The sequence below is a fragment of the Bombus pyrosoma genome, linkage group LG17 (genome assembly GCF_014825855.1).
Source record: "Bombus pyrosoma isolate SC7728 linkage group LG17, ASM1482585v1, whole genome shotgun sequence".
NCBI lineage: Eukaryota > Metazoa > Arthropoda > Insecta > Hymenoptera > Apidae > Bombus > Bombus pyrosoma.
In genome coordinates, this window is record NC_057786.1 from 519141 (window position 1) to 541948 (window position 22808).

Genomic DNA, 22808 nt, shown 5'->3' on the forward strand with positions numbered 1-22808 from the left:
AATACAATTACAAAGAGTAAGAAATAAAGAAATAGTTACATTTAATTTTTTATTTCGTTTTCATAATTACAGGATGTATATATGTATATATACATATATATAAATATATATGCATACAATTATGAATTTGAATTAGCGTTCGGTCCACGTCGACGACTGTAAGTTTGGACCACGTTAACGAATCTTCGATTGTATTGAATCCGTCTTTTAGCTCGACCTGTTTTCTTTTTACTCTTTTCTTGTTTCTCCACCTGTGTAATGGAAAAGAATATTTGAAATAATATTAAAAAAAAAAAAATGTAGTAAGGCAAATTTACGAAAATTGAAACATTCATATAATTTCTGCTTTTTATGCGTGATATTTTCTATAATACTTGTCCTAGTGATTATTTCAAAGAGTATTGTTGGAAAGAGATATATATTCACTCTTTTCTTTCAATCATACTGTTGACTTTAATCAAAATAATCGATAAATTCTTTCTAGAATGAAATATTCTATGATTTTCTAATTGATAAAACCAAGATAGTTGCTGATTATCCGAGTCCTTGTCAATATATAATTTTTCTTGATATATCTGAAGTTTTACTTCTTTGAATTCTATGAATTCACCATATGATAATAGTATCTTTGAAAAGAAAAGAAAAAAGAAAGAAAAATATTTTTCAATAAAAAGTTCGAGTTCAATAATTATATAAAGTGAATATGTTTATCATATAACATCAAAAATATTGTATTGGTACAGTTAATATTCTGAGAGCAAAGAGTTAAGAATTGACTAAATGTGACTTTAAACTGTATATTTCTTACGAATGTTTTAATCATTTTAAAAATTAACAAAGGAATGTGTGTTGTGTACGTTGATACCGGATTGTCTTACAATGTAGAATCAACATGTATAGAAATATATATAGAATATAGAATCAAATGTAGCATGCCAATTGTTGATTGTTTTATATGATAGATGCATATTTGGATAGATGATAAGATGTTATTTAAGTTGATTTTAGAATTTACTACATTAGTCTACAATATTTATTTTTCCTTAATTATATATTGTATGACTTAATTACCTTTGGAGTTTGAGCTTTTACTTTTCCAGCACGCGCTAAAGATCCATGGACCTTACCTTAAAAATTAAAGTAATACTTAATTATTTATGTTAAAATAATTTTATATTTGTAAACTTAAAGATCAATAATATCTAAAGATATACGAAAACGTATAGTCTGATTCCTGAAACCATCTTGAGATTTTGAAAATATAGGGATTTCCAAGAATTTTGAGAATTTGAGTCAAGGTTTGAGACTATCTTAGGATAAATATTTAACAACATGTCTTATATTAATATATTGTTTCTGACAATAGTTTCAAACTATTAATATAACACGTAAAAGTAACTTTTAATTACTTAGATAGATACCTACAATAGTTTTTGACAGTATGTGTAAGTCTGTGAATTACAATAAATGCAAATATAGTGTCTGCCCATCCCATAACATAGTTGTATGCAAACTAATCTCAAAATTATGTTCAGGTTCTCTCAATTCTTAAAATCCCAGATATTCCACATCCCTAATAATATATAAATTTCAGAAAGAGTAAAAATTTTCTTAGTTGTCAAAGCTTACCACCAGGAAGAGAAACTGTTAATTCTAGAACATTTGATGTCAGATCTCCAACTAAAGCATCATTTTCTAATAAGAGACCAGAACAGTACAAGTTAAATTGTGTATTTACAGCACCCTTTGTCTCAACAATTTTTCTCTGGAAAAAATTAAAATAAATTTTGATTATTGTTATCTTATATTTAATTATTAAAGGCTCTAGAATCTAATCTTTCAGCACTTCACAGCAAATAGTGTTATTTACCTAAAGCACTTTAAAAATATTTACTATAGTGATAAGATACCAAAGAATATAAAAGAAAATTATATTGTTATCACTATATTATAAATAAGAGTATTTAATTGCCTTATCACATATCAATATTACTTCCTTTAAAAATTTCAAAGTTCCTTCAATTCGTATAACTGTTGACTCACATTCGTGAATGGTGTTCAATAAAAGATTTATTTGACCACCAGCTCATAAGTTTGTCATTTGATATTGCGTCGTTGCTCGTTCCAGAGGCATAAAGCTTAGACTCCAGATTATCATTGCGACGCAAATGATTAAATACATATCAAGATAATATTATCGATTTTATACATACATAATAATTACTTCTATATAAAATAGTTATTTATATTACATGTCAATCCCCTTTTAAAGTCCAAAAGACAAGAAAATAAAGTTATCTATCTATAAATAATTTAATTATATACACATTAATTTGAATTATTGAAAATTATTTGTTTTTAAAAATAAAAATACTGTCAATAGTATATTGTGATAAAAGATAACATATTTTAAATTAATTTTGAATTAATGTAAATAAAGACCTTTCACTTGTAATATATAAATATATATGAAACAAAAAAATATATTGTATCAAATGAAATTCTGTAATAAACTAATTACAATAACAATATTACTATTTTTTCTATCATACCTTTATGTCTGCAATAGTCTCATTTTCATGTGACTCGATCAATGTTGAATGTTCTCCTCTGATGTGTAACTGCATGTTTACTCTATCTGTAAAAACATAATTTAATATTTTAAGAGAATAATTAATATCTATCTAAGATATTTACTTTATATGAAATTCTACTTTATTATTAATTAACCTATAAGCAATTATGAATATATATGCCCGTCTACAGATATAATGCTATAATTTAATTAACATAAAATAAATATTTAAGTAAATATAAATGTTGAAAATAATTATACATTTCATACCAATTAATTAAAAATATGTACGTATAAACTACAAACATGTACGAACTGATCACACAAAGGATGAATGACTAAGATTAACACGTGTTACTAAAAGAACAATATTTAATCTTAAAATAGTTGTTTTTGTTAAAAAGACATTCTAACTAATATCAAATATAGTTGTAAAAATACTGTACTTTAATAAATCAATGCTCCAACAATACTTGTTACACTAAAATGAAGAAACGCGAGAATTTATACTCACAAACGGCGCAATACTGATTAACGGGACCCTGATGTTGAGGCTGTTGGACGTTATGAAGAACTATCGATGATCCTATAACAATCGATTAATCGATTTTGTTTTAAAATCGATATTCTGTTAAACTTAATATTTATTTTACATATTATTTAATAGCGTATTGCAAAAATATTGAAGGGAAATTATGATTGTTTAAGAATAGGAGTATTAATTATAATATAACATGTACTGTGATTATATTTTCATAAATATTTAATTTTATATATAAAAATATATAATTCACATATCTAGGAAAACTGTTATTAATTTTAATTAACATCGAAAAATTTATATTTGCAGATACAAAAATTTATAAAATAATATTTCTTAAAATACTAAAGATTCTTAGGTAGACATAGTTAACCAATCAAATTTCGATTTATACCTTTCATATGCGTGAAAGTATGTATATGTATAATATAGCGAACACACAAGTGCTTATTGAGTATGAAAATTTTCAACTGTTATCACCTTAGCCTAACCTTAAATTAGAATTTAATGCAAGATTAAATAATAAATCTTAAAAGTATAAAAAAGTATCTTGTTTTTGTTATAGTTAAGAATAACATTTTATCAAATATCTTATTAAGATAGCGAAGGTTATAGATCCCATGGCATTTCCACTGAACGATCAGATTTATACAAAATCTTTTACACCTAGAGAATACCAAGTAAGAGAGAATTTTGTAAATTATTTAAAGGATTTTAAGAAAATATATTGTTGTATACAATATTTAAAATAAATATTATTGCAGGTAGAATTATTTTATGCTGCTAAAGATAAAGACATTATTGTTTGTTTGGGTAAAAATTATGAACAAACTTTTATTGTTATAAAATTAATCCAAGAATTTGCTACAAACAATAGAAGGTAATAATATATAGTTATAATTAGCTTTTCTTCTTGGAGAATTCTTGCATTATTTTATTAAATTTCTTTTAAAATTATTTATTGCAAATTGTTAATTTAGATTATTAAGTCAAGGAGGAAGACGATCATTGTTCATATTGACAGATGAAGAAAAATGTACAATAAAAGCAAGCTACATACAACAACTGACAGATTTAAAAGTATTATTATGTGACGCTTGTTCACTTATAGAATTTATAGAAAACTTTGAAACTTCTCATGTAAGGAATATTAGTGTCTTATCAGTAATATGTTTACCAACATATGTTATTATTATTATACTACTAACTTCTTAAATTTTCTATAAATTATTTTTAATAATTTTTTTAGGTACTAGTTACAACTGCTAAGACATGTGCACAATTATTGACAGATAGAAAAATTTTACCATGTCAGATAAATCTAGTCATAATTGATGAGTGCCATAAATCTATAGACAATAACAAGCTAAAATTTATTTTACAAACTATTTTGGCATGTGAGAATGTTCCTAGAATCATCGGATTAGCTGTACCATTGTTTAATTTAACACAAGAGCCTGGAAGATTAGGATTGGAAATAGAAAAAGTAGAAGACACATTTCAATGTGAAGTTGAAACAGCTAGTGATATATTATCTATATTGCGGTATGTATATTTTAATATGCAAGGTAAATCTTGCAGTTAGGGTAAGAAATACAAAAAATTGATTAGTATAAAAAGCTGTCTTCTCATAATTTTGCTTGTTTCATAAATTCAATATAATATACCAAGAACAAATCTTCTTTTGTAAAAAAATTTGTAAAAGTATTAGTAATTGGTTCTATTAAGTCTTAAATTGAAGTAAACATATGTACATTTTATCTTTAAGATAACTCTATGCTAAAAGACGCAAATATATTAAATTTAAAATTTTTTTTAGCTTATTACAGAATAATTAATTTTTCTAATATTATATCTTAATATTATCTTAGATAAAGAGGCGTATTCAGAATCCTATCAAAAAGATATACTGCAATTTTTAGGTGTATATATGAAATGAAATGTAATCTTAGGAAAATACATTTTAACATTTCTTCTTTACATTCTTTTTTTTTTTATTTTTAATGAAACAAAAAATAAAGTTATTAGAATTAGAATATGATTCTAATACATGATATTTTTACTCAATAGTGATCTTTTTTTAAATAGGTATAGCCCTAAGCCTAAAGAATATGTAGTAGAATATGCTAAAAATGAAAAAGGAAAATTACATACTACTATAGAAAATTATATATTGCATGCTCTTGAATTTTTACGTGATCATCGTCATGATCCAACTGAGATTTACAATGAAGAATTTTATGAAGACATTCAAAAGATACCAGATCCTACAGAAAAACCTTTTGAGATGATGCAAGACTTTTTGTACATATTAGAAACTCTTGGACCATGGTGTGCAGATCGTGCTGCACTGGCTCTTCTAATTTTAACAGAAAAATTAAAAGTAAAGACACCTTATGAAAGACATTACCTATTATTAAACATGGTAGCATCTGTTTTCACAAAAATACGAGCTTTATGTGATAATACATTTGAAGTTCTATCTGAAAAGGAAAGAATATATAAATATACTACCCCAAAGGTTCATAGATTATTGCAAATTTTAAAAACATATACACCATATTATAATAAAGATATTAATAACACTGATAATAAACTAAATGAAAATATTTCTCAAAAGTTACCAGTAAATAATAGGGAAGGGTTTACTAGAGATAGATTTGTGCAATCTAAAAAATCAGATTGTAATTGGAAAAGTAATGAAGAAAATTGTAGAAAACCACCTAGAGCACCACGACACATGCGTGGTATTACAGATCCTGACTTACTTTGTGGAGTAATTTTTGTAAATAAGGCATTTGTGGCAAAAGTATTATTTTACTTGTTAAATGAAATATCTATGCATGATGAAGACTTACATTTTTTGTCACCTCTTTATACAATTGAGAGGAATATTGAAGATATTAGTTATTCAAAAGATTTAGAAATAGAACATAGAAAACAAGAAGAAGTTTTGAAAAGATTTAGGATACATGAATGTAATTTATTAATTTCAACTTCAATTTTAGAAGAAGGTTAGTCACTAATTTATTTTATTATTACTACATAACTTATTTTAAATACTACTTTATTAATATTATACTAATGTACGATTTTATGTTCGTTAGGTATAGATATTCCCAAATGCAATTTCGTAATGAGGTACGATTTTCCAAAAACTTATCAGTCATATGTACAATGTAAAAGTCGTGCAAGAGCTACAGATGCATTATATGTGTTATTAGTACCACAAGAAATGTCAAAGGAGTATATATGGCAGCTAGCTCAATATCATTACATAGAAAAGGTATTAAATTATGGTATATTCTTTTTAATTACTTTATGTATTCGTTATGGTAAAATTTAATGGAATATATGAACTGGATCTGATGTTTGATTAATGACTATATTGTCTGCTCGATTTAATTTAGTCATAAACTTCAGTGTGTACCAGTTTTAATATCAGCCATTTAATGTGGTTCATTACCTGTGTCCATCCCAGTCGAAAGTTTTAATGGAAGAGCATCAATCTATTTTGTAGACTTTGTTAGTAAAATGTTCTAATAACGAACCGTCTGAAGAAGAAGAAAACGAAGCAGACATGTATGCTGCTATGATACCACATTATAAACCGCTTGATGGAGATGATGCACCTAAAGTTACTTTTAATTCTGCTATATCGCTAGTAAACAGGTAGTATAAAATTATGAATAGAAAACAATGAAAACACTTTAAATATTTTATAATTATAATTCTAGAAATTATTTCATATTATTATAAAATTTTATTTGTTTAGATACTGTGCAAAATTACCTAGTGATACTTTTACAAGGTTAACTCCAGAATGGTCCATTCGAGAAATGGTTATTGATAATAAATTTATGTACATATGTTCTTTACGACTTCCTATAAATTCTCCAGTAAAATATGTTGTATTGGTAAATATTTTTGTTCTTTATAATGGGAGCATAATACTAAATCTTTTCCAATATGTATGTGTGTATGTGAATTATTGTATATTATACAATTAAGATATTATTTCAGTCATATCCTATGCCTAATAGAGCTATGGCAAGACGAATGGCTGCTTTACAGTTATGCATTGATTTACACAGAAAAAATGAAATAGACGATAATTTGTTACCCATTGGTAAGGAAAATTTTAAAGCTAAACCAGAGGATGCAGAAGTACCTGCTCTACCAGATGAAAGTAAAGTGGATTTTTCTGAAGCTCGACCGGGAACAACCAAGCGCAGACAATATTATTATAAAAAGGTTTTATTCATAAAAGATAAAAATTATAGTAATATATACTTTATTTAATTCTAATATTAAATTGTGCTTCATAGACAGCCGAGGCATTAACAGATTGTAGGCCAATAATTGGAGTTCCTTCTTATTTATATCATATTAATCTGGTTTTGAGTTGTCCTTTACCTGAAGAACAAAATACAAGAGGTCGACGTATATATCCTCCTGAGGAATCAGCGATTGGTTTTGGTATAATAACATTAAAAGAAATTCCTAAGGTAGTCATAATTACACACATACACAGACACAAAATGTGTAAATTGTTTGCAATATTAGTCATTAACTTTTCATTTTAGTTATGTCCATTTCCTATTTATACTAGATCTGGGGAAGTTCATGTAAAATTAAAACTTAGTAAACAGACTATAGTTCTAAATGAAATGCAAGTAGAAAAAATTGCTGTTTTTCTTAATTATACATTTACAAATGTATTAAGATTGCAACAATATTTGATGCTTTTTGATCCTAATGCTTCAGAAAACTCATATATGATTGTACCTGTGAAATTAGGTAACTGTGAATATTCTTAAAAATAATATCATTATTTATATTATATTTGATATTATATACATACAAATCTATTTTTTACAGATGAACAATCTGACGTCATTGTAGATTGGAATTTCTTAGAATGTATATATAAAAATCGAAATGCAGGGCCAACTAAAGTTCCCGAAGAAATTAGGAAAAATTTCAAGTTTGATGCATCGAAATACCATGATGCAGTAATTATGCCGTGGTATAGAAGTCAGGATCAACCTCAGGTATTTTAATGAAAATCTAATATGAATGAAAAAACGTTACAATTGAAATATATTATATTTTCTTGCTCGTTTTAGTACTTTTATGTTGCTGAAATTTGTACAAATTTAAATCCCAAATCTTCTTTTCCTGGTGATGATTATAGCACTTTTGAAGAATATTATCTTAAAAAATATGATATACAGATACAAAATTTAGATCAACCTTTACTAGATGTGGATCACACATCAGCTAGATTGAATTTTTTAACACCAAGGTAGATATGATGCAAAATATATGATTATATTTAAAATTGTTTTTGTAATTATATTTATAATTGTTTTATTTATAATTTATAACATTTATAATACATACATACATATATATATATACGCACACAAATATTATTATTAAATAAATATAAAATAAAATAAATATACTATATTTATGTCAAATATTTTATTTTAGGTATGTTAATCGGAAAGGTGTTGCTTTACCAACAAGCAGTGAAGAAACAAAACGGGCAAAACGGGAAAATCTGGAGCAAAAACAAATTCTTGTTGCTGAATTATGCGCAATTCATCCTTTTCCAGCTTCACTTTGGAGACAAGCAGTTTGTTTACCTTGTATTTTATATAGAATTAATGCTCTATTACTTGCTAATCAAATACGGTGTCAAGTTGCACGAATGATAAATTTAGGACAGGAAAATTTAAATCTCGGTAGATATAAAATTATAGAAATTACTTCTGGAGTTTTCGTTTTTTGATTTTAATGTGAGAATATTTTAGATTTTGAATGGCCACCATTAGATTTTGGTTGGAGTTTAGCAGAGGTGTTAAAAAAATCTAAGGAATCTGAAAAAGCAAAGTTAGCCAGAAATGAAACTACCCAACAAAATTCTACAAATGATACAATTGATAACAAATGTCAAAATATACCTAAAGATATAATAGACAGTTTACACAAATCAGATAAAGAAGACTTGAATGAAAATAATTACGCGTTTCAAATAAAAAATGATGAGATAATCGAAAAAGGGGAACAAATGTCAAATGACGAAAATGAATTAGAAATCGGTACTTGGTCAAGCGACATGGCAATGAATTCTCTGGATTTTGAAACAAATAATTTAAAGTCATTTCCCTTAAATGTAACTGTTTTACCAAATGATTTTAACTGGAGTGATATTCGATACGGATCCCCTGCATGTGAATCAGATTTCGACGGTTATGAATCAGACGATATTTATAGCGATGGATTTGTCGATACTACTGATGAAAGTGAAGATGAAAACAGAGGGTTACGAATTGCTTATATGGGAGAAAATATTGCAGAAGCTGTAGAAGACGAGAAACAGATGTCTAAGCAAGAGACCAATAAAAAAATTTTGGATTTGTTAGAAACTGAGAAAAGTTTGGATGACGTTTTATGGTCGTACACGGAAGAGAAAGAGAATTCTTCAATTATGAAGCATAGACAAGCTCATTACGAATTTGCTAAAGTAAGAGAATGTGAAATAATGCAAAATGGATCTTTTATATCCTGTGAAAATGAAATTGCAATAAAAAGAAAAGCTTCATGTAATTTACAATGTGAAGAAAATTTGCCAAATTATAAACACAAAGATTATGTAGAAACTATAGTCGAAAAATTCACTAAAGAAATATTAAATAACAATGATACTGTACAACTGTTAAAAAAGGATTCTAATCCATCGAAATTTACATATCATTTAGATAGTAATCTTTTTAGCTTTGATTTTCAACCAGAACTAGAAAACCATGTGGGCCCAAGTCCCAGTTTAATCTTACAAGCTTTAACTATGTCCAATGCAAATGATGGTATTAACTTAGAACGTTTAGAAACTATTGGTGATTCTTTTTTGAAATATGCTATAACTACTTATTTATATTGTACATATGATAATATACATGAAGGCAAGCTTAGTCATTTGAGATCTAAACAGGTATACAAAATTCGAAATATTAATTAGCTTTGTGGGTTGTAATAATTTATTTTAATATAATGAAAACTTTTTAGGTCAGTAATTTAAATTTATACAGATTAGGGAGACAAAAAATGTTAGGTGAGAGCATGATAGCAACAAAATTCGAACCACATGACAATTGGCTACCTCCTTGTTATTATGTTCCAAAGGAACTTGAACAAGCATTAATTGAATCTGGTGTACCTTCTACTTTATGGAATCAAGCCGACATTCCAGCTTTGCAAGCCGTAAATCCTTCTGAAATAACTCAATTAGTTCGAGAAACGGAACAAAAATTGGGTGTCATGAAAACTGAACTTGATCGGAATGAGACATCACTTTCGAATAACTTAGATAACATGCGTTATTTTATACCGTACAATTTAATTACGCAACATAGCATTCCCGATAAAAGTATCGCAGATTGCGTGGAAGCGTTAATTGGAGCTTATTTAATTGCTTGTGGATCTAGAGGTGCATTACTTTTCATGGCTTGGTTAGGGATTCATGTTTTACCTACAGAAGAGATTACCATTATACAAGAATCAGAACCAAGAGAAAGAGTTCCAGGTAGTACCCCTTATATAAAAGGAACAAACGAAAAGGGACAAACAACATGGACACAGGTATCTATAATTGATTTATATAGCTGTAAATAAATATCATATATAAAGCATATCAATTATTGTAGATTCGTTATGGAAGATTGGAAGAACCACAAAATCCCTTACTTCGATACATTCCTGATCCAGAACAAGAATTAAAAATGATGCTTGATGGTTATGAAGAATTAGAGAAAAGTATAGGATATGAATTTCATGACATTAGTTATTTATTACAAGCATTTACTCATGCATCATATCAACCTAATAGGCTGACAGATTGTTACCAACGTTTAGAGTTTCTTGGAGATGCTGTTTTAGGTAGCAAATAATTGGTTCTTTTGATTCCAGTATAATTTCCAATAGTGAAAAATTTAATATAAAAAATTGTAATTCTAGATTATTTAATAACAAGGCATTTATATGAAGATGCTCGTCAGCATTCTCCAGGTGCTTTAACAGATTTACGATCCGCCTTAGTTAATAATACTATATTTGCTTCTTTAGCTGTAAGATGTGGATTTCATAAATATTTTCGACATCTTTCCCCTGGTCTAAGTATTGTCATAAATCGTTTCGTTAGGATTCAAGAAGAAAATGGACATTCTATTAGCGAAGAAGTAAGAAGCTTTAAACAAATTTGCTTATATATATGCATTACATGTGTGTCTATATTTCATTATTATTATTTGTATCTTTCTAAGTATTATTTAATTGGAGAAGAAGAATGCGAAGAAGCTGAAGATGTAGAGGTACCAAAAGCATTAGGTGATGTTTTTGAATCACTAGCCGGTGCAATTTATTTAGATAGTGGAATGTCCTTGGATGCAGTATGGAGCGTCTATTACGCCATTATGAAAAATGAAATTGGTAACTTCTTAAAATATTTTTTATCTAATTACAAAGATAAATTTTTTATGAGAAACAAACAACAGGGATATTTTACTATTTCAGAACAATTCAGCACCAATGTTCCTAAATCTCCAATTCGTGAACTATTAGAATTAGAGCCTGAAACAGCAAAGTTCGGAAAACCAGAAAAATTAGCTGATGGACGAAGAGTTCGAGTTACAGTGGATGTTTTTGGTAAGGGCTCTTTTAAAGGAATTGGCAGAAATTACAGAATTGCAAAATGTACTGCAGCAAAATGTGCTTTAAAAAAGCTGAAGAAGATGCAGAATTATTCAAGAGATAAACTATGATAACATATACAATATTAGATCAAAATGAAAACATAAAATGAGATTAATTTCTGTATTACTGTTAAAATATATTTCTATAAAATTGTATCCATAAATACTTATGAATTTTTGTAATATAAACAAATTTTATGTATTCTAGCCTAAAATAACATTGCACTAACGTTATAGAATGGATTTATGAATTGCACGAATTAATAGAAACGATATATATCGAAGTTTATTATTACAATTAACGAAACAAAATTTTGGGGAAGAAGCGTAAATATATTGTTATATTGTAAATATTTAAACAATCATATAAAAAGTACTTACAAATTCCAAAACTATTTTTCAAATATGCTATATTGAAATATGTAGTTCTGGCATTCAATGTATTATAAGTAAGTTGTATGAATTTTTTGTAATAAATGTTTTTAATTACATAAAATAAGAGAATGAATTTTAAATTGTGCTATAAAATTAAATTTTTTTAATATGATACAATAATGTTATTATATGTATATTTAAATATATTAAAACTTTCAATTAGAAGTTTTTAATTTTAAACTTTCACGATGGTTATTAGACGACATACATATTTATAGTTTTTCGAGATTCGATTGTGTCTTTAATAATGTGTTGGTTCTGATGTTTTATGAACATTGCAGTTCACGTTTTCGAGGAAGACCTGAAACAGAATAGAGTTGTAATGTTCACGAAACGTTGGAATAAAGATCAATGCGCTATTAAAAACACAATCAGAATCCGAAGAACCACGAATATATCATTTAATTAGAAATGTTTGCAAAATATAATATATATATATACAATTTAATATCCTTTTATATCTATTTAAAATGAAAATGTTAAGAGCCAAACTGGCTATAAAAAAGAGCTATAGCAGGATCTTCACATTTGCATGTAATTAACACGTCTCGAAATTTATCTAAGATTTGTAATAATTGCGATCTACGAATATTTTCTAAATACATAATCTCTTCTAAATGATGACCTCCATTAAAGTAACCAAGGCGGCATAATCTGTCAAGTAATTTTCTATCATCAGAAGGAATATCATACTCTTCCGATTGATAATTGTATATTCCATTTTCTTTATGAAGTGTTATTGATAGTTCTTCATTTATATCAGCTGAAGTACCTTTTGAAACATCACTTAAGTTACATGCACTACTACTGTCTGTGATTTCATTTATATTATGATTCAATTCATCTTTTGCATCCTTAAAAAATATATGGCAGATTATAGTTAGAAAATGATTTAATTTATAGTTAAAAAATAAATTTCTTTAAACTTACCAATGATAGTCGTCCGTGTACAGTTGGCATATATTGTACATATGTATGTAGTTGTAAAAGTAAATGATTCTTTAATAACCATATTATTATTTTTACTAATTGTGTTTGTTGTTGTGACTGACTCAAAGGATTTAACTGTTGACTTATGGAAATTGGTAGTGAAAAATCACTGAGAACCTATTACCAGTAGAAATTTAATTTTACATACAACTCGAATAATACAAAATTATATGAACAATTCTTTCACATACTTGTAAAAGACAAAGCCCAGGAAATTCTTCAGAAAATACCTCCAACAATTGATTTGTAATAATAGCATCTGGTGATACAACATAAACATTGCTTTCACAAAGAGGATAAATTATAGTAGCTTTAGCCCAATATATTAAATGCCCAGTCAATTGAAAAACTTGAGTTAGTGTTAAGTCAGAATCAGCAGCTAGAGTTTGTAGACTTTTTAAAGGACTATACATTTGGATTAGGCGTTTAAGTGCAGGAGAAGAATCTATTGGAAGTGAATCTAATAAATCTAAAGGTTCAATGAGTAATAGTATACCGTGATAAGGCCTTAAACTGTTTAAACACCTGTAATAAAATTTAATGTACAATATTTACTTCAATTTGTAATTATTGAATATAATATTTACCTGTCTATTATTTCTGGATTGATAACAAATCCTTTTTTATGAGATTGATGAACCTTTTGTGGGAGACAGAAACGTACTTGAATCCATTTATTAATCATAATATTGATTATACCAGAAGTAGTAAGACTACTAAATACAGACTTCAAATCACGTGAAAGTGAACTTCTTTGCAAGATTAATTCATATGGCGACTCATCACAATCACTTTCACCTTCTGATCTACAAATACATATAAGAGGTTCTAATTGTTATTCTTTTATCATACATATAATTCTATATACCTAGTAGCAACTTCGTCATGAGTAGAAACCATAATCTTTATTTCTTCTGTTAAAAATCCACATCTCTTTTCTTCATGTCTCAAAGCTATGCCTAACCTAAGATAAATAACACTTGAAATTTTGTCTTTCATATATCATGCTTTTATAATATAACATATGACAAACCTTCTACTTAAATCATAATAACATTTTACTATAGAATGGCTGGCTTGAGCTTGAAGGGCAAAAACTATATTAAAAAGCATCGAAGAATTAACCTCTTTCATTCCATGAGATGGAACTAAAGTTGGATGTCCAACAAAACGGACATCATTTACTTTTAATTCGAACTTTTGTTCACATAATTCTGGTTTAACAGCAAATAATGTAGATAATACTTCATCAGTTACTCCAGTCAAATTTCCATTGCTTATGTTAGAGATTGGAAATGGTAAAGACTGTTAATAAAATTTATTGAATGTTATTAAATTACCTTATTCGTGCAATGATATTATGTGATATTGAATTAATAACATTTGTCACAAAGAACTAGGTCAGAATATTATATGAAACAGACCTGTAATAAATCCTCTGTGATAGTTAAAGAATAAGGATTTTTTCTTCTAGTACATTGATTAGAATCTCGTGTATGTTTCGCTACGTGTGGATATCGAAATAAAAGTCTATCACCTTTACTATCACTTTTCACAAGAATTATACTCAATGGATTTATCTCCATAACTGCTGTTAATTGATATAGAGGTTATATGAAATCTAGTCATCAATAAATTATTAACCAGAAAATTTAATTAGTTAGAAAGGAAATCGGTAAATATATAATTGGTAAAAATATAAACTCGAAATAATTTTATATTCGAGATATAAATATCATTTTTCTGAGTAAACATTTTTTGACATATTGCTCATTACGTTTTACCGGAACCATGCGGTTTAGATATTACGCTACTCTTAAGTTTAACACACATGCATTTTGGTTTAACAAACATGGTTTCTTACAGGTTCGTTTAGGAAATTTGTACTGCAAATTCATAGATATTATATGATTATAATTAAACATTTAATTGTATGTTTAAATAGTCAAATTATTTCTCGTGTTTAGTGTACTGAGTACAGTGGTAATGTGTTTATACATTTATGATTCTTTATCCTGTTTTTGAATACCATAGGATTGTTTTGTCTCCAATCTATGTCTATTATAATATTTTAATAAAATTTATATTTTAATTTAAGAAACAACAATCTAATCATCTTACATTAATTATTGTAACTAGCAGAATATCAAAAAAAATATAGAAAAACCCGAGAAAGACTTTTGGAATAACGTCTGATTGCACATATACTCATACTACTGACAATACATCTAAAGAACTTATTTTATTCATGCAATTAATTCATTAATGCTTATTTACACTCAATATCTTTGAACGAATTAAAAATAAAATTTGTAAAATTATTATATGCAGTATACATACAATTATTAAATACTATAAAATTCTAATGTATAATATATAATTCTCTTTCTATATACATTGTATATACATATAATACTTTGAAATTGTATCTTACTACCTTTTTGTACCTTGTACCTTTTTCTAAACTTTAAATCTTGCGGTCACGCAATGATCTCCTGTAAATATGCGATAAAACACATTAAGCGAATAATTCTAGATAATATAATATATTTTACTTTTTTAATAATATGAAAGACATAGTTTAATCACGATTGATAAAGATAACATTATTAATTTTCTTTTAATCATACATGTACATTATACGTAGAACATTATTGCATGAATAAATTAAATGATATTATTGTTATTGTTACAGGCGCAAGGAGTAGAAGGCTGGCTGAAGAAATTTTCTCCGCCGTTCAATACGACAACGCGTGCGCTTTTCTTCCGGAGGAGCCAGTAGTCGTTCTAATGGTACTTTCATACGAGGGTGTTGTTTAACGGTGAGAATGTACTTTTCAGTGTTATTATTGTTTTCTTCGTACTTAAAAATAAATAAGACAATGCACATCGTATTGTTTTCATCGTTCACCTATTTTTTCAATTAAATTGAAGATAATATAAAAACCAACATTAGGAATCAAAGGTGTTAATTAATCACAAAAAAAGCAAAGAGTAAATGAAATATAATAACTTTATAAATATAGAATAATTATCACCTTGTTAAATATATAATAAATGTTTACCTCATATTGTTGGCTGTTCCTTTTAAGTAAATTAAAAATATAATTAATCAAGCAAAGAATAAGTGGTTTAAACAAATTTCGTTTCGCTTAACCGTGCAATGAAAATTAGTCATTATTAATTAACTATTTCTGTAATGTTAATGATAGATGAGAGGTTTTGATTTAACAATGAATAATTCGGGTTGTGCGACTTGCACACTCGAACCACCGCCTGATATTCTTCATATACCGCCACCGCCGTTCCCAGCGATTCTCCAACAAAGTTCCGACTTTTATCCGCACACGGATTTATTATCGTTTCCACCTCATCTCAATGACAGCCCTTGTAAACATTTCTGCGATCGCCGCTCCGAAGGTGTTCAATACATAGAAATGCCTCAACAAGGTCTACTATGAAATCTATAATTATTTTACACTCACTTATTTATACTCGTTTAATCAATTTATTTATTTGTATTTATAATTCGATGTTATATTTTAAACATTTTCAATTTTAAAAAATGGTCAAAACGAAAAAATACGTGCTTTGTCTAAGGATAAATAAATATATATAATTCATTACATTTTTAGGAACAGTATTTGACGATACATGGTTGCTGGTTCTAATATCCTCCTGTATCGGTGTAATTTTCATAGGCATCATTCTAGCGATATTACTCTTGAAATGCAAATTGTAAGTCTCCTTCTATTATTTATTTTTTAAGAATAATAAGATAGAGAACAATCAAAATTATCAGTTAAATACAAATTGAATATGCAAATAAAATATTAAATCATGACTATATTTTACGAAATATATGTCAAGTGAATAAATTTTACAACCAAAACACTATAGAATAACAATAAACTTTTACTTTGCAGCAATAGAAGTGGCAAGAGTGGCGTAATTTCCATACCAAACACAGCATCTGGTATACAAGCAAAAAACGGGAGGATTCAAAACGAAGCTGTTCTTTATCCCTGTGCAGCTGATACTATGCAAGATAGCCGTGTTATGTGGGCTACCCTGACACCACGGGGTACCACCAGACACTATCTAGAGGAACATACCTATGAAACTATTGGCGGTGGACAATTCCATAAGCGTGCCTGTTCAACTACGCCAACTGAACATGTAAAACTTAAGGCAATTTAATATTACGTTTGTATACGTAGTTATACTTTCATTCACATACACGGTTCCAAAAAATTTTATTACAATTGATATAAATCGAATAAACTATCGATAGTGAAAAATAATTGTAACTCTAAACAATGATAAAAACAATGATAAACAATGATACGGAAACAATATACGCTGATTAACGTAAGAACAAAGGAAGAATGTACAATTATTTATTCCAAAAACTTGTATATTCCTTGAATGCAGTAAGGAAACATTTAAAATATCTGAAGATAGATTATTGATTTTGCAGACTTACGCAGATCCACCGGTAACTACACCGATTCAAAATCGCCTGAAGGACGACAAAGCCTTTGATAACACTGCGTTTGTAGATTACGAAGAACCTTCGTTAATAAAGACTGACTATTATCAGCTCAATGATGTTTTGGAGTCGAATGATCCAGGCAATGTTTTAATACTCACATTTTTATTGATAAATATAATTAGCGCATCTGTAATTTAATTTTGATTTTGATTATAGGTATACAAAGAGGAACATCGCGCCCACGCGTCAGTTCGCCGACACGAATCGAACATCCAAATTTACCACCCCTTAATCTTCACCCTCATAAACGTTCCTCTCGTAAAGGATCTGCTACACCACAAGCTTCAGATACTTTATTAAGAAGTAGTATCACATCATCTACATATATTCCTACTATATAAGTTTTACGTCCAATCTTTGTTATACATACATATTTAAAGGCTTATACAATAAGCGACATAAACAACAGTACATTTTGTATACATTATCTTTACACCTAGTCATTATAAATAAGAAATAACTGCCAGTCAAATTAAAGCGACCTAGTCGTTAGCCGGTATATGTAAATTATATATACTTTTTTCTTTAATTAATTAAAAAATTAATATCATAGTAATGTGATCGAGTTAGTATATTTAGATATATAACATTCTGTATATGTTAAATTTGTATTGTGTATGAAATATCATATATCTAATAAAATTTAGGGATATATGTAAAAATTAATCTTATTTCATACATCCATGTATATTTTATTTTGGCCAATAAAATTTTATCATTTTCACGAACATTTTCATAATATTAATTTATTACAGACAGGAACTCAGATATAGTTAAACAAAGAAGATAATATGTAAGTATTTTTGTATGTATTAAGTATTAACAATTCTAAATTCCCTGTAAATTTTGATTTTATATAAAAACCAGATTGATGAAACATGTTAGTGTTTTGTAAATCTGTCATATCTCATATAAGTATACACTTATGTAGGATCTTTACTACAATTAGTTTCTTTACAATAAATGGATTAAACAAATGTTGGTTAAACAAGAAACGATGGTTGTTTAACGTGAATTAATCACAACAACGTATTATAATTAAGACAAGTAGATAGTTAATTTGCAACTCTCGTCACCACGAATCCAACGCTCTCTCTCACGCGGACCACACTCTCTCGACAACGCAATTAACACTCTCTGACTTCTCAACTAACACTCTGACTGTTAATTTGTCTTTCTCCCTTAGCATCCCTTTGTCTTTTATCTTAGCCCCACCACGCACGTGTTCCGTAACCGCACGTGGCCAGGGTCACGCAGGCCTTTTCCGCGAAACTATTCGATTGAAGGGCCGACGATACATTGTTGGGCCTGTCGGCACTTCGGCTATCTCGCGACATTGTTTATAGTTCGCCCGATATCTTTTAGGCATTTCGTCCACGACACTACATGTATATATGAATGAAACTCGCAAGACAGTTTGACATAGTCAAATTTACAACTCGATATTGTTTAAGATATGAGTCAGGCTCAAATACTGAAATAAAGTGTTTATAAAATAAAACTATAATTAGAAAACTTAGTTTTTATTATATAAATAGTTTCAAACGTAAAATATATCTGTATATAAGTAATTTTATAATTTGACATTTATTCGAAATAAAGCATTATAATACATTACATTTTCTTATTTTTGTATAAAGAATGTGCAGTAGCTAAATATTACACTTTTTATTGAATTCTATTGTTATTAAAATAAGTGTGATTCCTATTAAGTGAAAATACTATTTATTATGACATTATTTTTTCAACTTGTGTTAACAAATTACTCTGTTATTCTTTACATTAAAAAAGAAAATAACATTCCACTTTTAAACAAAAATGATACTACAAAAAAAAAAGATTATACAGCGTAACTCTTTTAAATACTATAGTAATAATGTGAATAACATTACTTTTCCATATAAATGTTCACAGAATATTCTCAGAATGTCTTTAGGATATTCTATCCAGTAGTAAACTCTTTTATGCTAAAATATTTTGTAATTTTTGGAAGTTGTTGTAAGTTATTCTGCTTATACATTGTCAGTAGTTGTTTAAATAAATATCTTTTTTTTTATAAAAGCTTGGACTTCAGTATTTCATAAATCATCTTATTTCGAAAATATGGCATATCCTGCTGTGTAAACGTGATCTTTTTATTTCCACAAATATATTCAGCAAACATACAAGAGAAGACTCCACAGTCACTGCCATTCATTTGTTGTGGGATATTTTTGGCACACTCTAATTTCCAGCTACTGGTATCATAAGTTTGCTTCTTTTTATCCAAACTTTCATCTTCCAAATATTGTCGTAATGCTGACAGACACTTGGAGTTGTTGCCACCCATACTGTCATAATAACGAATAGACTTATCCCTAAAGTCGATTATTGACATACACCAATGAATGCCTAAATGTATAGGAACAACAATAATATCCTGTGAAAAAATATCAATTTTTCTAGTCCATCTTCTTAAGGATGAATGTCCACCTGAGATTAATTTTGGATAAAAAAACGTATTCATAGCATGTACTTTTGGATATTTATCATTATTAGTACTTCTGGCTATTAATAAATTCATATAAAAATTTATTACTTCATCGTTTAACCAATTCAAATCAGCTAATGTATGAATATCTCTTCTTGTTATTCCTAAACCAAATCCTTCAACAAGAACTTCATCTGAAGGTCGAGAAATAAGAGCATTTCTTACTTCTTGCAGCATTTCCTCCGTTAAAGTAGGTAATTCTGGCTCTTCTAATTTTTCTCTTTCCAAAACAGCCTCACATAATCTTATAGATCGTGCTAGATGTTCTTCTAGTGCAGCTTCCCTTGCTAAACGATTATGTTTAGACAAAACACAGGTCATTCTTTTAAGCTCCTCTGCTTCTTTATGACGTTGTTCGATTCGTTCATCATATCTTTTTGTTACTTGAGGGACAAAATCCTCTCTCATTACAGCTTTTGCTGCTAATCGATCTCTTAAGGTGTTTGTAGTTATACTTTCAGGATATTTAATTTGTGCAGATTTTTCTACAGTCGTATTTTTTTTAGGACATTGTGTCTCATTGTGAATGGAATGTATCGTCCTTTCTTTCTCATCATTATCTACATTGATAATTATTTCTCTACCTTTCTTTTCTCTAATTGGAATAGTCCAATGCATTTGTAATGTTCTATCATGTTTTCTACAAGCTGGCTGAGTTTTAGGAAAAGGAGACGAAGAACCAGATTTATCTAAATCTATTACTTCTATTGGTTTCTGTCTAGATCTTTTATCTTCATGTTTATCACATATAACATCTATCCTACGTGGAAAAAAATTTTGTAATAACTCTTCGTACTGATTTTTTTCTCTTAGACGATGAGTTTTAAATAATGTCGAACATTGTTGATGTGGCACAACATTTTGTCCTCTATCACTTTTATTACTAGAATGTCCCATATTTACTTTATCATAACATTGGTGTGATTTTGATGACGAGAAGGTTGATGGACAACATGTCAGTGACTTGTCTCTACTATTACATGTACCATTCAATCTACTAGATGATTTAATAGGAGAATATTTATCTTTAGAAATATCTTGAATACCGCCATCGCTGTCATCTTTAATCTCAATGGGTTCTTCCTCCACATTAATGATATTATAATCACAACGATGTTTTTTAGGAGTAACAAATTCTTTTTCTGAACTAAATGAAACTCTACGCTTTCTAGGAGCTTCATCTACCCACCCAAAAAATTTTTTTAGAAAGTCGAATATCATGATTGTTGTAAAAAAACAATTGCTTGTAGCACAAAATCCAACTGTCTTTTACTAATATGGCCATTCAATATATTGTAAATGATGTATCTTTTATTGTTTCTCATATAATTCTGAAAATTTTATCAAAGTTTCGTCAGTCATGTAGTGAACTAACATGCGATAGTAATGTAATGTAATATAATATAATATAATATAATATAATATAATATAATAGGATACACAAGTATCTAATGTATAAAAAGGGAAAAATTGTTAAATGTAATACTTACAATGTATGCAGATAAACATATATATCTGTATATATACGTGTGTGCATATGCATGAAGATTGAGATTGATAACCGCTACGTCAGAATTGTTAATTCAAATAACCTAAAATAATCTTTAAGATTATTTGAGATATTTTAATATCAAAATAAATAAATATAGAAGAAATATTTAAGCATAAATCATTAATTGTAAATGAAAAGTATGACTAGATATAAATCACAGAATGCAACTGTACCTATAATTAATTTGATTTATTATTTCAAAGTTTGGGGTTTCATGTTAATAACCGGCATTATGAATTTTGTAATATTCCGAAGAAATATAAAAAAATTCTACACCTAACGCTATGTACTTCACATCCAAATTTAAACAGCAAGTATACTAATAAACCGTGTGTTCAATTCCATTGTAATAATGCAGAATATGGATTAACAACTCCCGCGTATTTCATGGAAAAATTTACGCCCTTCGGTGTCACTTTCAAGAACTACATATTTGATTTCCTTTCTTTGTTAAGTTATTGCGTGAACTTAGTTTCAATGTATTTATATCTAGCGATATCGATATGTAAATTAGGAGCGAAATTTAAAATTGTCTATGGCCATATGACTGTGATTTGTACATACATATATGTATGTATATATATGTTTCATATATACACATTAAATATGAAAATATTCAAATATTCAATACGTGTGACGTGTTATGAAAAAGGTTATGATTCAAAAAGCAGGAAATACCCTATTTAGAAAACTGAGAATTTGGTTGGATGTTAATTTAACTGGAAAGAAAATTTTCGATTAGTTACATGAAATCTGATCTAGTACTGAATAATAGAGATCTAGAAAGAGGATCCTAAAAGTACGAAGAAATACTGGAGCATAACTTTCAAAAAGAAAAGAATTTTTGTATCTTGAACAGTTAGCTAACAGTTTT

General features: G+C 27.9%; 5 protein-coding genes across 11 annotated transcripts; 2 read left to right on the plus strand and 3 right to left on the minus strand.

Annotated features, from left to right (window-relative positions):
- Positions 1-35: 35 nt before the first annotated feature.
- On the minus strand, positions 36-3532 carry LOC122577034. 2 transcript variants are annotated; one of them, XM_043748085.1, is made up of 6 exons: positions 3511-3532; positions 3090-3161; positions 2553-2638; positions 1630-1765; positions 1072-1127; positions 36-251 (listed from the first exon to the last, which is right to left on the minus strand). In XM_043748085.1, the coding sequence occupies exons 1-6, from the start codon at positions 3515-3517 to the stop codon at positions 120-122; spliced, it is 489 nt and encodes a 162-aa protein (XP_043604020.1). In that variant the 5' UTR covers positions 3518-3532; the 3' UTR covers positions 36-119. The 2 variants fall into 2 exon arrangements, with proteins under 2 accessions (XP_043604020.1, XP_043604021.1); XM_043748086.1 differs by lacking the exon at positions 3511-3532 and having other exon boundaries at positions 3022-3126.
- LOC122577018 (endoribonuclease Dcr-1) lies at positions 3523-12272 on the plus strand. Of its 2 annotated transcripts, XM_043748044.1 has the most exons (21): positions 3523-3796; positions 3881-3996; positions 4097-4256; positions 4366-4661; positions 5205-6130; positions 6224-6402; positions 6637-6788; positions 6892-7033; positions 7140-7370; positions 7445-7624; positions 7703-7916; positions 7998-8170; positions 8246-8424; positions 8616-8869; positions 8939-10116; positions 10191-10763; positions 10829-11060; positions 11139-11359; positions 11444-11609; positions 11694-11825; positions 12081-12272. In XM_043748044.1, exons 1-21 carry the CDS (start codon positions 3737-3739, stop codon positions 12083-12085), a joined length of 5769 nt encoding a protein of 1922 aa, XP_043603979.1. In that variant the 5' UTR covers positions 3523-3736; the 3' UTR covers positions 12086-12272. The 2 variants fall into 2 exon arrangements, with proteins under 2 accessions (XP_043603979.1, XP_043603978.1); XM_043748043.1 differs by lacking the exon at positions 12081-12272 and having other exon boundaries at positions 3526-3796; positions 11694-12028.
- Positions 12273-12397: 125 nt separating this feature from the next.
- Positions 12398-15100, minus strand: LOC122577026 (GATOR complex protein NPRL3). Of its 3 annotated transcripts, none has more exons than XM_043748072.1 (8): positions 14722-15100; positions 14331-14602; positions 14166-14261; positions 13885-14103; positions 13489-13822; positions 13238-13414; positions 12933-13161; positions 12398-12608 (listed from the first exon to the last, which is right to left on the minus strand). In XM_043748072.1, the coding sequence occupies exons 1-8, from the start codon at positions 14881-14883 to the stop codon at positions 12574-12576; spliced, it is 1524 nt and encodes a 507-aa protein (XP_043604007.1). In that variant the 5' UTR covers positions 14884-15100; the 3' UTR covers positions 12398-12573. The 3 variants fall into 3 exon arrangements, with proteins under 3 accessions (XP_043604007.1, XP_043604006.1, XP_043604008.1); XM_043748073.1 differs by having other exon boundaries at positions 12399-12608; positions 13080-13161; positions 14722-15099; XM_043748071.1 differs by having other exon boundaries at positions 12398-13161.
- An 892-nt stretch (positions 15101-15992) lies between these two features.
- LOC122577031 lies at positions 15993-18471 on the plus strand. Of its 2 annotated transcripts, none has more exons than XM_043748080.1 (6): positions 15993-16119; positions 16510-16747; positions 16933-17035; positions 17224-17488; positions 17778-17931; positions 18009-18471. In XM_043748080.1, exons 2-6 carry the CDS (start codon positions 16510-16512, stop codon positions 18191-18193), a joined length of 945 nt encoding a protein of 314 aa, XP_043604015.1. In that variant the 5' UTR covers positions 15993-16119; the 3' UTR covers positions 18194-18471. The 2 variants fall into 2 exon arrangements, with proteins under 2 accessions (XP_043604015.1, XP_043604016.1); XM_043748081.1 differs by having other exon boundaries at positions 17224-17476.
- A 949-nt stretch (positions 18472-19420) lies between these two features.
- On the minus strand, positions 19421-22387 carry LOC122577024 (sentrin-specific protease 1-like). 2 transcript variants are annotated; one of them, XM_043748066.1, is made up of 3 exons: positions 22108-22387; positions 21873-21974; positions 19421-21713 (listed from the first exon to the last, which is right to left on the minus strand). In XM_043748066.1, exon 3 carries the CDS (start codon positions 21601-21603, stop codon positions 19906-19908), a length of 1698 nt encoding a protein of 565 aa, XP_043604001.1. In that variant the 5' UTR covers positions 21604-21713; positions 21873-21974; positions 22108-22387; the 3' UTR covers positions 19421-19905. The 2 variants fall into 2 exon arrangements, with proteins under 2 accessions (XP_043604001.1, XP_043604002.1); XM_043748067.1 differs by having other exon boundaries at positions 21873-21984.
- Between the last annotated feature and the right edge of the window lie 421 nt (positions 22388-22808).